We start from the raw sequence: 15,035 nt of genomic DNA on the forward strand, positions 1-15,035 counted from the left end.
GAAACACACCCAATTCACATTACCTTAGCTTTCAGTTTTGATGGCTGAAGCTCCAATTGCTCTGTGGACTGGGAGGGCTCTGCTGGAGCAGGCAGTGTCAAAGTCTCTGTAGAGGCCATGATGGCTGTGCCAGCCTCTGCTTCCTGTCTGCTGCCTAGACACCACGAACCTGTCAGAGATGTGGAAACCAGAGCCTGGTATTGGGGAGAGCCGAACTTAGAGCTGTGAGTGCATCTTGGAGCAGCTGAGCTCTGGGAGGAAGATTTTTGCTGGGTTCCTTAGACCTTGAGCTGTCCCCCATGAAGTCACAGTCTTCCAGAGCTGGGAGCAAAGAGAAGCAGGTAGGTTGGCTTTGAAGACACCCTTGAGCCCGAGGAAGGAACCAGAGCTGAGATTGTGTTCAGTGAGTCCCTGCAGGTCACATCCCTGGTGGCTGAGCCTGGAGACAGCTCACAGGTCCCTGAGTTTGTCCTTCTCAGGACTTTAGGCTTCCCCTTCCCACACCCTTCTAGACAGCAGGTGGTTGGGGCAGACTAGGGTTTGTTTATGTTCTTTTCAAGCCTGTCTTCACCATGCAGGGGCTTTATCAAAGACAGAGACTATGAGGACAAAGCTGTCTGTGGACATGTGTGTGTGGCGCCTGCTGAGTGTAGGGTGATGGCTTGGAACCATGGAGGGACTGGGCTGGGACTGAAGTGTGGACCAACTCCACAACCAAAAGCTGGGACAAGGCACTTGTGATGGGCACCACAGCCTTCTGGGAGACCTGTCTGTCTCTGAAGCTGCCCAGATGATGCCTGGTCACAATTATGGAAGGGTAGAGGCACAGGTGGCAGCCATGCTGTTTTGAGGGATGGGCTGGACAGAGGCTGTATGTCTTGGGGGTCACATGCAGTATGAGGATAATGGAGAGCTGAGGTGATGGTGTCTACTCTGAGTTCCTCAAATTGCTGAGAAAGGCAGGGCCTAGGTTTCTGGGTTGTGTTTGGCTGCACTGTGGATGGAGATGTGTGGGAAGGAAAGGAAAGGCTTCCTCTCAGATGACTTGGATGTCCCAGCTCCTCGGTCTTGTTCAGCAGAGCTGAGAGGAACCCAGGCATGGAGGTTTGTCAGTGTTGGGCTGTCGGGGTCTTCACCCAGTTAGTATGGATGTGTTTTGTACTGTGGGGCTGACACCAGCTTGATGATTCTCTCCCTGCTCTTGTGTCCAAGCTCTGGGTGGAACCTGCCTCCTGCCTGCTCCCCAGGGGTCTTGGTCTATCATATCTGTTTTTCTCCCCAGCTCTTGAGGACATGGAAAATTGCTGCCAACATGCTCTGCCCTGCCATTTCACCTGCCTGTGTGTCCTTGCCCAGCTGCTTACCTGGGTGTCCACAAGTGAGTGTGTCTTTTTCTACCTTCCCATGGCTCCCTCCAGTGAATGGGATCTATGAGGAGCTCTGCTGTTCAGATGTAGGAAACTCATTTATATCTGGGATCCAGGATTTTCATAGTTTTCCCTTTATAGTGAATAGTAATAAAAATCGAGGCTGAGCATGTCTACATCAGCATTGGAGAGAATGAGACTGGAAAATTGTGAGTCCTTTCCCAACCTGAGCTCCATAGCCACACCGTACCTGGCAAGCATAGTTGGGACCATAGCCTTGAAGTTGGCCGTGTGCCTGGGCTGTGAGGAGCTGCGGAGGCCAGTGTAGGTAGGAGCAGAGTGAGCCAGGGAGGGAGAAGCAGGAGCTGAGTGTGGGAGGTCCTGAGGTGGGAGCAGCCCTGTGGGTCCTGGTGGGCATCGTAGAGTCAGGACTGAGCTTTGAGCAGAGCAGCAATATGGCTTTGATCCACGTAACAGGGTCACAGAGTTGGGGGTTGGGAGACAGCAGGCAGGAGTCCTGGTCTGTTGAGTGGCAACAGTGGATTAGAGCCAAATGGAGCAGCACAGAGTGATAAGTAGCTAATGGGGGCCCACAGTGCCTGTAGCTCTTTGGGGGCACATGATGCCTGTAGCTCGTTAGGGGCCTACAGTGTTTGTATATCAGTCCTCCAGGCCTAGAGGGCCAAGGGCTGTCAGAGTGAGGCAGACTATCTTTGTTCTTTATCAAGAAGTGATTGGGGCTTCTGGGAATGATAATTTTTTTTTTTTTTTAACAGACATTGCCTTTGGCTCCATGTATTTTATTTCATGTGTATGGGTGTTTTTCCAGAATGTATGACTGTGTTCCACATGTATATCTGATGCCCACAGAGTCTGAAAGAGTGTGATAGATGGTTGTGGACTACAATGTGGGTGCTAGAAATTGATCTTGGGTCCTCTGGAGAAGTAACCAGTGCTCTTAACTGCTTAGCCAACTCTCCATCCCCTGCTCTATGTTCTATAGTTTACATATAGTTCAGCGGAGAAAGATGTGGGCTGATAGACTGAATTCAGGGTTGGGGTTGGGAGTTTCCTGGGTGTGGTTCAATCATCAAGGGATTCTAAAAACAGGGTCTGTGAGAGGTAGAACTTACTGTGTGTCTCAACGTGTGAGCATCTGCAGGGACCTTTTCAAATGCGTGATCTTTGGCCTACTCCAGATGAAATGTGTTGGAGCCAATTTAGGTTTCCTAGTGGCTGTACCCAGCAGGTCTTCATAAAAGAATGATTGGACCACAGGCCTGAGGACCAGGTGTCTGAGATGGTCTGCACTCTGTGCTGGGGGGGGAGGACTTATGCTCCACCCCTGGGCATTCCTTTAAAAGCCCTTTGGCAGAGACAGTCAGGGCCTGATGGATTAGGATCCAGGCCCTCCCGAGGCTATTCTGTATTTTCTGTTTCTCTCCCTTCTATACTTCTAATATTTCCTGCTGCTCCTATTCAAGAGTACCCTGGGGAAAAGTGGGGGTGGGATGGCCCCCCACAGATGGCGCCAGTGAGCAGGGACAAAGACAAAAAAAAGCCTGGAGTACTTGGTGAAAGTAGAAGTTAGACTCTGCCAGCACCAGTGGGAAAAAGTAGAGTGAGGCAGGGGCTTTGTCTTCAGGACAAAAAGAAAGAAGGGACTGAAATGATGTCTGAATACAAGGCTGCAGTGTAGAATCTTCTCTATCAAGGTTTCTTTCATTCTGTCCCTCTCTCTTAATTTCTATTTATGAAAAATAAGGAAGGTAGAGTGCTGTAATATAGTGTAGAAAAAAATTAGAAAAGTAGGATGTAAGAATACAGCGCAAAGAAAAAGCAGGATAAGATAAGCTACAAGACAGACAACTGTGTCCTTAATTTCCTAACTATAGGGCTGTGAACACAAACTGGGAAAAATCAGAGGAAGAAATGGGGAGAAAAAGATTCCTGTGAGAAGCTTTTGGTCCCAAGCGTTAGGGAAATAATTTTCCCTCAGGCACAGTCAAGTGGAAAGTTTTGGGAAAACTTGATGGTCTTTCTCTCTCAAAAACTAAAAGCTTTCTTGGGAAAAACTTAGTAATCTCTCTCAAAAAAAAAATCTAAAATTCTTTCAGAACTTTCTCAGATTTTTCTCTTTTTGTGAGGGCAAAATTAGATTCACCTGAGAGAGTACAGGAAGTCACCTGTGGTTTCACTCTAAGAAAAAACAAAAAGACCTCTTGGAACTGGACAAATCCCTCTTCTAAGCTCTGTCTCTTCAGGCTTGTTTAAACAAACAAACAAACAAACAAACAAACAAACAAACAAACAGCAGCCAGAAATCCTTCTGCAGCTGGAATCTAGTCATCAACCTGGGAAAGGGCAGGAGGAGGAAGAGGTGAAGCCAGGCTGTGCTGCAGCGTCAGGGATTCTGGTCTGGGGAGGAGGCAAACAGCTCTTTTCTATTAGGGAAAGGATCTTTCTGAGGAAGCTTTGTTTCTAGTTCTTTCATTTCCCTCACTGACTGGGTAACATGGAAGAGCAAGCCACAAGGGAATTTTGCCTTGGGCAAAGAAGTACTTTCCTGAGTCGCCCAACCCACTCCGGGACTCGGTCAGGCGAAAGATCTAATTGGAGAGGCACACATGTTAAGCGGTGATGCAGGCATCCTAAAACAAACATAGAGAAGAAAAAGAAATTTCTTATTGCAAAAGCAAAACCATGAAAACTAACCCAGTAAAGGGAAGTGAAAGGCATGATGGGAAATGTAGTTTTGAAAAAAGTAGCTTGGAAATGTAGTAATAGCATGATGCTATAGAGAAAGGATTTCTGGGAAATGCAGTTTTGCAGCTAAAAATGATGGTACTGCCTGGAAAAACTTTTTTTCCAGATCAAAACGAAGTTTCTTTCTTAAGCATTACTAGAAAGCTTAGATTTACATCCCCATAAGCTGAGAACAAACAAACAGCTTGCCTCACAGGAGATAATTAAAACAAAATAAGCTTATGAGATTGGGCTGTGTTTAAGATTCCAGAGAAACACTGATATTAAAAAAATGCTCATGGTAAACTTAATAAACAGCTTTTAGAAAATTAAGAAGGAGGAAAATTGTCTGAGATTTTGCTGAGTGTCAGCGCCAATGAAAAACTGTAAGAAAACGGAGCTTGGAGCTGCGCCGCTTTTGGCTAGATAGGCTCTTTTGAGAAAGTGCCTTATATTGCCTAATAGAAGCACAGAGTGTCTTTTATGGCAGCTGGATGACAAAGGGCTGTCTATGAGGGCAGTAAAGTCACTTAGAAATTATGCTCCTTAGAAGGCTTTTCTTCTCATTCTCTTTTCTTCCTTTTTGGGTTCAATAACTAGCAGTTTACATTTATTTATATTTTCAAATTAAATTTCAAAGAAAATTACTCTCTGTCTTGTTGTAAGATAATGTAACATTTCTTCTAAATGTTAAGAAATCTTTTCTTTTTCTTTCTTTCTTTTTTTTTTTTTTGGTTTTTCGAGACAGGGTTTCTCTGTGCAGCTTTGTGCCTTTCCTGGAACTCACTTGGTAGCCCAGGCTGGCCTCGAACTCACAGAGATCCACCTGGCTCTGCCTCCCGAGTGCTGGGATTAAAGGCGTGCGCCACCACCGCCCGGCAAGAAATCTTTTCTAAATCTCTTCTAGGTGTTTAGAAATCTTTTAGGTGTTTGCTAAGTTAGATATTTGCTAACAGTAGCTCTATAGAGAGTTTGCTTAACAGTTCTTATGAATATAAGTTTGTAAAATAGATCTATGGAGTTTTTCTTTTATGAAAAATGTAAATACACGTCGTAAATCGCCATGCTAATTGTAAACATAAGTTTAAATAAGAAGTGTGAATAAAGTGAATCATAGAGATGTGGGTTTACATATCAGGGCGGAGTAAGCTTTAGGTGTAAAGATCCTGGGTAGGCGTAAGTAAGACTTAGGTATAATATATTAAGGTAGGATATGGGCTTTAGGTTTAGGGACATAGTGAAGGTTTAATACAGGGATTATATGGAGAAGGTTTAATAAAATAGTGATTTACAGAAGAGTAGGTTTTCCCAACCTAGGTCGCAGGAAGCAGTGTCCCTAGCAGAAAGCAAACTCGGCAGATGCAGAAGCCGCCAATAACTGCAAAAAGCAGCTTCGGAGACTTCCAGCGAGGAACACCAACGCAGTGCAGGTGGCAGATGCTCGAGGGTCTGCAAGCTTCCTACTGAAAGGAAGCCACAGTGAGAGGTGGACACGCTAGGCTGCGAGAGAGGGGAGTGACAGGCAGCACTGGGAAAGCCCGGCAGAGATGGCATGCCAAGAGAAAGGTGAATGGCAAGCAGCAGTGTGCAGTGAAGACTTCTGACCCCAGCTGCTGGAGCAGGCCAGCCCCTGGTGGCTGGGGCCTGAGACACCACAGGAGAGGTGGAAAGCCCAGCAGGTGGCTCAGCAGAGGCCAAGGGCAGAGAACCGGTGTCTTGCTGGATGAGCAACTGAGTCATGTGGGAGCCCAGGAAGCCGTGGAGGTGAGAGCTGTGCTCCAGGCTAAACCAACAGCCAGACTGGGACTCTGCAGGAAAGGTGTGGCTGGAAACATGGAGTTGCTCTGGGGTTACATTCCGCGGGGCAACAGGACAGCATACAGAGGATTCTGGGACCCGGGGCGCTGAGACTGGATGGTTGGTGAAGCAGGTAAAGGGACCCGAGGAAGCCGCAGTTCATAGCAGCTGGGTTTCCTCCTAGAGCCAGGGTTGCTGTGGGAAAGATGGAGTGTGGCATGAGGTGATTGAAAGCTCTCTAGTCGCTGGGCGGTGGTGGCGCACGCCTTTAATCCCCTTACTCAGGACGCAGAGGCAGGTGGATCTCTGTGAGTTTGAGGCCAGCCTGGTCTACAGAGCGAGTTCCAGGACAGGCTCCAAAGCTACACAGAGAAACCCTGTCTCGTAAACCCAACAAAAAAAGAAAGAAAGAAAGCTCTCTAGCCTCAGGACACAGGGGTCTGGGAATAGCCTAGTTATGGAAGTCTACAGATTGCAAAGGGCAGTGGTAGCTGAGAGCAAAGCTTCAGAGAGACTTGCTTGAGCTGAAGAAAAGTTTTGATTATGGGACTCCTCATAGTTGGAGCTATATGCTATACAAAGCTTAAGGGTGGCTGATGAGCTAGGCCCTGATTGTGAGCGCTCAGAAGAACTTTTAGACCTGGTACCAGAATTTATTCTTTTGAACTTTTCGGATTTAAATGAAATGGTTTCATGTAAGTAGTGATTTCATCGCAATGGGACAATTTTGAATTTATTTACACATGTAGAATCTATCAACATTGACAATTTATGCAACTGTTTTATGGAACTGCTTATGGATCTGGTTTTGTGTTAAAAATGGAACTGTTTAAATGGAGAAGTTGGGTTTTTTTCTAACTAGGCTCAAAATTTAGTTTAAAAAATTATAAAGAAAAGGGGGAGTGTTAATATTCCTCAGTCTATTTAATTTAAAAATATTTTCTTGTTACTTGAGTGAATTAATGTTGTGTTTTGTATAGTTCTATTAAGAAATTGCTCTTGAATGTAGGTTTGTAGAAAAGTGTTGATAGTTATATTGAGAGTATTGCTTTGAATGTAGGTTTGCAGGAATTATAACAGTGTATAGTAATGTTCATGCTAGAATTATTATGTTAACATATTGATATTGATGCACCATGGTTTGGTGAGGTTAAGGAAGTGTTTAAGTTTGATGTGAACACATCAGAAGTTTATCCTATGTTTTGTTAGCAAGAAGTTTAAATGTTCTATTAAGGGTTTGCTTTTAGATGTAAGTTTGAGAGAATTGTAACTATGTACAGCAATATTTATGTTAGAATTATGATAACCTCATTATGATTGATAACCTCAGTATTTATGTTAGAATTATGATATCATCATTAATGTTAATGATGAAGCTAAGGGAGTCTTTAAGTTTGATGCAGTTGCATCCAGAGGTTGCAGGTTTAGAAAGAACTTGATGCAGCTAAGACTGCTGTAGTCACCTTAGACCCATTCCAAAAAAGAAATGCCGTCTTTATCATCCTCTACTGCTATAATGGGAGATGTGACAGCTATGGAGATTGCTGTGAGCTTTTAATGGGGAAGTTGTTTGTTTATATATTAAGAAGCAGGGACCTGTTGGAGCCCATTTGGGTTTCCTTGTGGCTTTACCCAGCAGGTCTGCATAAAGAGGATGATTGGACCATGGGCCTGAGTACCAGGTGTCTGAGATGGTCTGCACTTGGCTGTACTGGGAGGAGGTCTTTTGCTCTACCCCTTGGCATTCCTTTAAAAGCCCTTTGGCAGAGACAGTCAGGGCCTGATGGATTAGGATTCAGGTTCTCTCAAGGCTATCCTGTATTTTCTGTTTCTCTTCCATCTATACTTCTATCTAATATTTTCTGCTGCTCCTATTAGTTATTAGGTGGTACAGTGTTATTCATTAAGCAGTGCTATTTACTGTGTAAGAAAAGCCATGAGGCACAACAAAACCCACTATAAGAGTTTATTAAGAGAAGGAACAGATGGAAATGGGCTTAGGCCTATGGAAGATTGTGCAGGGAGAGAGAGAGAGAGAGAGAGAGAGAGAGAGAGAGAGAGAGAGGAGGTGTCTGTGACCCACTTTTTTGGGATTCCCTCAAATATGCACATATGGGCTTATATACCTATGCCATGCATGTGCATAGATTACGTGATCATGCTGCATGCAAATTACCTGACCATGCAGCCAACAGATTATGTAGGATGTAAGGTCCCAGGATATCCAATCATTCTTCCAGAGCATGCACAGTCATGGGGGAGTGGCCAGGAATGCCAAAAGCTCCTACTCAAGAGTACCCTGGGGAAAAGTGGGGTGGGATGGTCCCCCACACTGATGAAAGTGAAGCTCTAGGCTGAGATCTAGTTACTGAAAGGCACCCTAGTGACTAGGTGCATGCAACCTAGAGAATGAATGCACAAGTGGTTTCTTCATGGAAGTGTCTGGGGTCAGGGGCACAGGCAGAAGAGGAAGTTCTAGCCATTATTTATGGGCTACAGTGCCATAGTCTGAAGAACTTCTGTTTATTAGTTCTGGATGCCTGATCCACAAGGCCTAGAGCAACCTCAAATAGCCTTTGCCTCCCATGCCAGGATCTTCACTTCACTGTGGGTGTTCTCTGCTTTGACCCATGTCTCTTCAGTCCCCTCACTGGTACATCTGTGTCCACAGAGGAGTTCCTGGTGTTTGGTCCCTCAGAGCCCATTGTGGCTGCTCCAGGTGGGGAAGCCATACTTCCCTGCTCCCTGGTTCCAGTCATGAGTGTGGAGAATATGGAGGAGTTGAGGTGGTTCCGCTCCAGATTCTCAGAGGCAGTATTTGTCTATCGGAACCAACAAGAGCAGAAGGAAGAGCAAATGGCCAAGTATTCAGGACGGACCTGGCTGGTGAAGGATCAGTTCCACCAAGGCAAGGCTGCTGTGCGCATTGGAAATGTCCAGGAGCCAGACAGTGGAATATATGTCTGCTTCTTCAAACGTGGTCTCTTCTATGAAGAGGCCATCTTGGAACTGAAGGTGGCAGGTTGGTGAACTGATCCCTGTTCTAAAGATGTTGGGTGAATTGTGTGTGGGAGGAAACTAAGGGATCATGTATCTCAGCTCCTTAATTTATTGAATGAGGGGAGGTCCATGTAGAGCAGGCTGTCCTTGATCCAGATTTGTAGTGGAGGGTGATGATGAATGTAGGATCCTCTTGCTTCCTCCTAGGTTCTGGGCTCATAAGCATTGTCTACCATATGTGGCTCTGGTCCATCATTTTTACTTTTATTTATTTTTGATGCCCCATTTTTATATGAGTAACAGTGACTCATTCCTACATCCATTAATCCAAAATGTGCTGGTCCTTGCTCTGGGGACCAGAGACACTGTCAGTGTCATGTAAAATACCAGATGATGGAATTTATATTTTAGAGGAACAGGCAGAAATATCAGAGTGCCCCAATGAGAAGTCAATGTTAAATGATGATCAATGCCCCAATGAGAAGTCAATATTAATTGATGATCAATGCCCCAATGAGAAGTCAATGTGAAATGATGATCAATGTTCAAGACAAATGAGTAAGTAGAATAAGGAGGGATGTCAGGATTTTGTCTTCCCTAGGGGGAGCTGGGTGTGGGCCTGCTATCCCAGGGGTCACAGGTGTGTGGCTAATGGAGAGATGGATGATGGTTTCTATATCAGGTCTCCCTGACTCAACCCTATTCTGTTTCCTCTGGATCTTGTGGTTGAACAAAGAGTGGCCTGTGCTCTGTCCCCCATAGTAGACCCTGTTATCTTTCTTCTGTTGGGCAACAGGGGCTCAACCTAGTCCCAAAACAGGTGTGCTTTTCATGTTCAATTACTATGTTTCCATGAGAGATTCCTATGAGACACATAGGTGATCCTGTGGAGCCTGAGCCCAAAGTGGCTTCTGGGGTCTTCACATGTTTCCTCCTGCAGTGATGGGCTCTGTCCCTGAAGTAGACATCAAAGGTCCAGAAGACGGTGGCGTGTGTGTGGTGTGCATGACTTCAGGGTGGTACCCGAAGCCCCAGGTGCAGTGGAGAGACTCCAGAGGGGAGAGGCTCCCAGCATCCTCTGAGAACCACACTGAGGATGATGAGGGGCTGTTCAGCATGAAGACCACATTGGTGGTGAGAGACAGCTCTTTGGGGAATGTGACCTGTTCCATGTTCAATCCCATCTTGGGCCAGGAGAAGGCCATGGGCATGTTCATCCCAGGTGAGGGCTGTTCCTCACTCCTACAGAGCTTGGGAAGCAGATGGCCTTCCTGGAGTGTGCTGGGCTGACTGTCCTCAGGTGTGGCACTCACTGGCTCTCTGCCTGGGCCACAGAGCCCTTCTTCCCTCAGGCTTCTCCCTGGATGCCAGCTTTTGCCGTGAGTGTGACCATGATGGGACTTCTGGTCTTAGGGTCATGCCATTTTCTCAGAAGAGAACATTTATCAAAGCTGCAGTTGCGGCAGGAATGGGAGAATCTGCAGCGTGAGCAGGAGTCATTCCAGAAGAAAAAGGAGGCTGAGCTGAAGACCACAAGTAAGTCATGACAGCAGCCCAGGACTGGGCCAGAGTCCCGGGAAGATGCAGTGTTCTGGGATCAGAGTCGGTGGCCAAGAAAGCCCAGAGAGGATGGCTGGAGTGTCGGGGGTCAGGTGGTCTGCAGTTTAGACTACTAGGAAACAATTGTGTTTCCTGTTTTTGTGTCCAGTGCACAGACCCTGTCTTCTCCCTGTTTTTCAGGCACACTCCAGGAAGAGCTTGGTGAGCCATGCTTTCCCTCCTGAGCCCTGGGTGTCCCCTCAGTGCCCAGTAGCTCACTTGACTCCTGTGTGTTGTTTTTCAGATTGGAGGAAGGCAGCTTACAGGGCTGGTGAGTGACTGTCCCAGTGTCCCATGGTTCCTTGTGGCACATGTGGCCAGGTGTGCCCTCTCCTTGATTCTACGCAGAGTTAGAATCCCTTTGGGGGACAGAAGTGGAAGGTTCAGGGAAGGGGAGGCCCAGAGATGGAGGACATGAGACTCCTGGATGTGTCCTGTGCCCTGGGTCTCACTCCTGTCTACTGTATTGCTGACTTTGGCTCCAGTAGCTCCAGACTATTGTCGACAACTGGGAGCCAAACAGCAGTATTTAAATTTCATGAAAAAAGATGTCTCAGTTAGGTTTCTCTTGCTGTGATAAAACATCATGACTAAATGGAACTTGGGCAGGGAAGAGTTTATTTATCTTACACATTTTCACATCACAGTCCATCACTGAGGAAAGTTTTTAGGAACTTAAGGCAGGAACCTGGAGCAGAGACCACAGAGAAAGGCTTACTTGCTTACTCCCAAAGGCTTGTTCAGCCTGCTTGCTGCTGCACTCCAGGACTACCTGTCCAGGGTGGCGCTGTCCACAGTGGGCTGGCCGCTTCTACAATAATCATCCACCAAGAAAATGCTCCATAGTCTTGCTTACTGCTGTGCTGATGGGGGCATTTTCTCCATTGAGGCTCCTCCTCTGAGATGACTCTAGCTAGTGTCAAATTGAGAAAATCCTAACCAGCACAAGGTGTTTATAAGTAAATAAACACACAGATTCTGGAGTATGACCTCCTCTCAATCCACAGTCAACCCCCAGGGAATCTGTTCCCTTAGTTTTTCATGGTGTTGATCAAAGTGATGGGCAGAGGCCAGGGCTGCTGACCTCAGTGGGAAGAAGAGGGTAGGCTAATGTTTCTGGAATAGTGGTGCCTGGTTTTAGAGATATTTTACACGAGGAACACTGGGCATTTCACCCAAAAACTCCCTTCCTGTCTATGTTTTATACATACTCCTTTTTCAGCTCATCTCCAAATAAGCTTTCCAAAAAGTGCTGATGTTATAATGTTTCTGATAGTTGTGGAATAATTTTATTTTAGTCCCTAAGATTTTTTTTCTCACACAGCAAGGTTTTGATTAGGAGTGAAGCTGAATGATTATAAAATATTATTATTATTTTTTACATTTTAGTTTTATAAGTAGAGGTAGCTATTTGACTGCTAAAAAGCCGCACAGTATCAGATCAGTGGTGGAACTTAGCCTACAACACCATTTTTCCCATCTGTGATCCAGAGAATTTCCCATAATCCTCTGCTGCCTCTGCATCTTGCAGGAGCCAGCTCCTTAGAGTCCTCGCTCCTCACCTGTAGAATGGAGGGAGGGACAGGTTAGTAGACTGCTTTAGTGGGGCTGTTCTGATTGAGTTCTCAGGAGAATATGTTCTTTTACAGCCTGGAGGAAGGCCCAGCTATATGCAGGTACGTGACTCTTGTAGAATGCTATGGTCTGGGCAGAAAACGTGCCTTAGAGTTTTTTGGGCTGTGATGAAACACCATGAACAAATGCAATTTGAGGGGGAAAGTGTGTGTGACTCACACTTCCAGTCCATCTCCATAGCAAGTCAAGGCAGGAAGAAACACAGGGCAGGAATCTGGACTTAGGGCTGATGCAGAGTCTGTGGTGGAGTGCTGAGTACTGTATTGGTGACCCTGGCTTACCCAGTTTCTTTTCTCATATACTCTGTGACCACCAGCCATGAGATGGCACTGCCCACCATGGGCTAGGTTCTCCCATATCCATCATTAATCATCAATCAAGAAAGTGCCCAAAGGACTTGCCTACAGGCCAGTCCTATGGAAGCATCTTCTCAGTTAATATTCCTTCCTCCCAGATGACCGCACCTTGTGTCAAGCTGACATAAAGGCTAGTCAGCACAGTGTAGTTGTTGTCCTCTTGAGCTGTCAGAAGCTGTGACTCCTCAAACGAGACCTGCACAAACTGGTCCCATCAGGAGAGAGGAGCCCACAGGGCCTGCCCTTCCCCAAGATATTCTCTCTTTCTGTCTCTTTGTGTGTGCGTGTGTGCGTGTGCGTGCGTGTGTGTGTGTGTGTGTGTGTGTGTGTGTGTGTGCGTGCATGCGTGTGCGTGTGCGTGTGCGTGTGTGTGTGTGTGTGTGTGTGTGTGTGTGTGTGTGTGTGTGTGTATTTGGCATTAGTGTGGAGGTCAGAGGAAAACCTGCAGAAGTCTCTCCTCTCTTTTCATTAAGTGGGTCCCAGGGATCAAACTCAGGTTGTCTGGCTTGGTGGCAAGCACCATCACCTGCTAAGTAATCTCAATTACCCTCCCTATGAGGCAGATAAAGGTGGCTGTGGAAGGCCTCATGATCATGTTCTTCCCCAAGTATCTATATAGACATTTAATGATTATTGGGTGAGAGGGAGTTTTTGGTCCTTTGGTGTTGTGGTTGCTCAGCCATAGCTCATGCTTCATTACAGAACCCTAATTTTTTTTTTTTTGAGGCAGGGTTTCTCTGCATAGCTTTGCACGTCCTGGAGCTCACTTGCTAGCCCAGGCTGGCCTTGAACTCACAGAGATCCGCCTGGCTCTGCCTCCTGAGTGCTGGGATTAAAGGCGTGTGCGACCACCACCCGGCCCCAACGGAACCCTAATTATACTCATTGTTTCTGTGTTTCCACGAGGTGTTCTTCAGTGAAATCTTTCCTTCCATCTGTCACACACACCTGTCTGTGTGACTAGACATGTGTTCATCTCTCCAGTAAAAGCTAACACAGCAGTGACCCTTATGTTTCCTCTGGCCTCACCATCTCCAGCATGTCATCTTCTTCTCTTTCTGTCTTTCTCTGTCTTTCTGTCTCTGTCTCTGTCTCTCTCTCTCTTCCCACCCTACCTCTGGCAGGATGAGATGAGTGTCCTTCTGTTCTTATCACTGATAAGCCTCTATCAGAACACAGCAGGAATGCTTTCTCAGACTCAAAGAATGCATTCTGGTTTTTCCTCTAGTGTAAGCCACTGTCAGTGACAGCATGGTCTGTTGCTCAAATCTTAAAATATCTTATTAATAAAAACTCAAGCCAGATATTTGGGTGAAAGCTGAAAGATTAGAGAAGCAGAGCAAGCCACAGCCAACGTCACCTCACCAACTCCTCAGCTGATCCTGTTTCTATGAATCCTCAGACTGAAAGCCTCTGAGTCCTCACCCAAAAGGGTCTCAGCTGAACTGCTTTAGTTTCTGTTTCCTCAGCCTTATATACTTTTCTCCACCCTGTTGTCACTTCCTGGGATTACAGGTGTGTGTGCTTCCCAGTACTGGGATTACAGGTGTGTGCTACCACTGCCTGGCTCTGTTTCCAGTGTGGCCTTGAACTCACAGAGATCCAGATAAATCTCTTCCTCTCAGTGATAGGATCAATGGTGTGTGTGACACCACTGCCTGACCTCTATGTCTAATCTAGTGGCTGGCTCTGTTTCTCTCATCCTCAGGCAATCTTTATTGGGGTACAAAATATATCACCACATTTATTCATTTTTGTCTAAAATAATAAGTTTTCTTATAACTAATATAAGAAAAACTATATAAATAAGTACAATAAGTATATACAATATATACACTCAAGAGTTACATTAACAATGTCCAGTCCATAAACATTTGACAAATTCAGACAAAAAACTCTGGTAATTATCCCATTTTGGTGAGTCGAAAGTGTACCTAATTCACTTTCTATCCTAACTTGTATTATCAACCAAAAACTACCTTTTGGTGTCTTTCAAACTTACACACTTTACACCTCTTTAGTGAGTTTCTTTTCTGAATTCGTTAAAAAAATCTATAACTATAACTGTCTAATCTTCAACTCCCTCAGAGATCTGAGAAGGAAATAATACTACCTAAGTAAACAGGAAGTGCAGGCAAGCAACTTTCAAAAAATGTGAGAAATGACAGAAACAGCTGGCTACCTGGACAGTCAACCAAGATTTCTCTGCAATGTTGGGGCATCATCTTTGGCCTATAGGCCTAGCATATCTGACAGACTCATCTGTGAAGCAGGATTTTCTGAAGGGCCTTCCTACTTTGTCTTGGCAAAGTTCTGCAGTCACTTTCATTTGTGTCCTGCTTGTCCATTTTGGACAACATACTGTCAGCAGCCCATGTAAGGGCACTTTCTTGTCCAGTGGCTAGCTTTTGCCACAAAGCAAGTAAACTCCATTAGGAGTTTCTTCAATGCCCATCATCTTCTCTGAAGTAGGTTGGTGCTGCCAGGAGCAGACATGTCTCATATTCATAAAAAAGAAGAAAGAATCTATGTTACT

General features: G+C 45.7%; 1 protein-coding gene across 1 annotated transcript in view; it reads left to right on the plus strand.

Moving 5' to 3' along the window:
- The first annotated feature begins 1,288 nt into the window (after nt 1-1,288).
- LOC102917010 (butyrophilin subfamily 1 member A1-like) overlaps nt 1,289-15,035 on the plus strand; it is a 28,687-nt gene continuing 14,940 nt past the window's right edge. The window contains 7 exon segments of the mRNA XM_076558275.1: nt 1,289-1,378; nt 8,581-8,931; nt 9,850-10,131; nt 10,245-10,445; nt 10,650-10,670; nt 10,753-10,779; nt 12,158-12,184. Of these exon segments, the coding sequence (XP_076414390.1) occupies nt 1,294-1,378; nt 8,581-8,931; nt 9,850-10,131; nt 10,245-10,445; nt 10,650-10,670; nt 10,753-10,779; nt 12,158-12,184 (994 nt within the window). The 5' untranslated portion in view covers nt 1,289-1,293.

The sequence above is a fragment of the Peromyscus maniculatus genome, chromosome 21 (assembly GCF_049852395.1).
Source record: "Peromyscus maniculatus bairdii isolate BWxNUB_F1_BW_parent chromosome 21, HU_Pman_BW_mat_3.1, whole genome shotgun sequence".
NCBI classification, from domain to species: domain Eukaryota; kingdom Metazoa; phylum Chordata; class Mammalia; order Rodentia; family Cricetidae; genus Peromyscus; species Peromyscus maniculatus.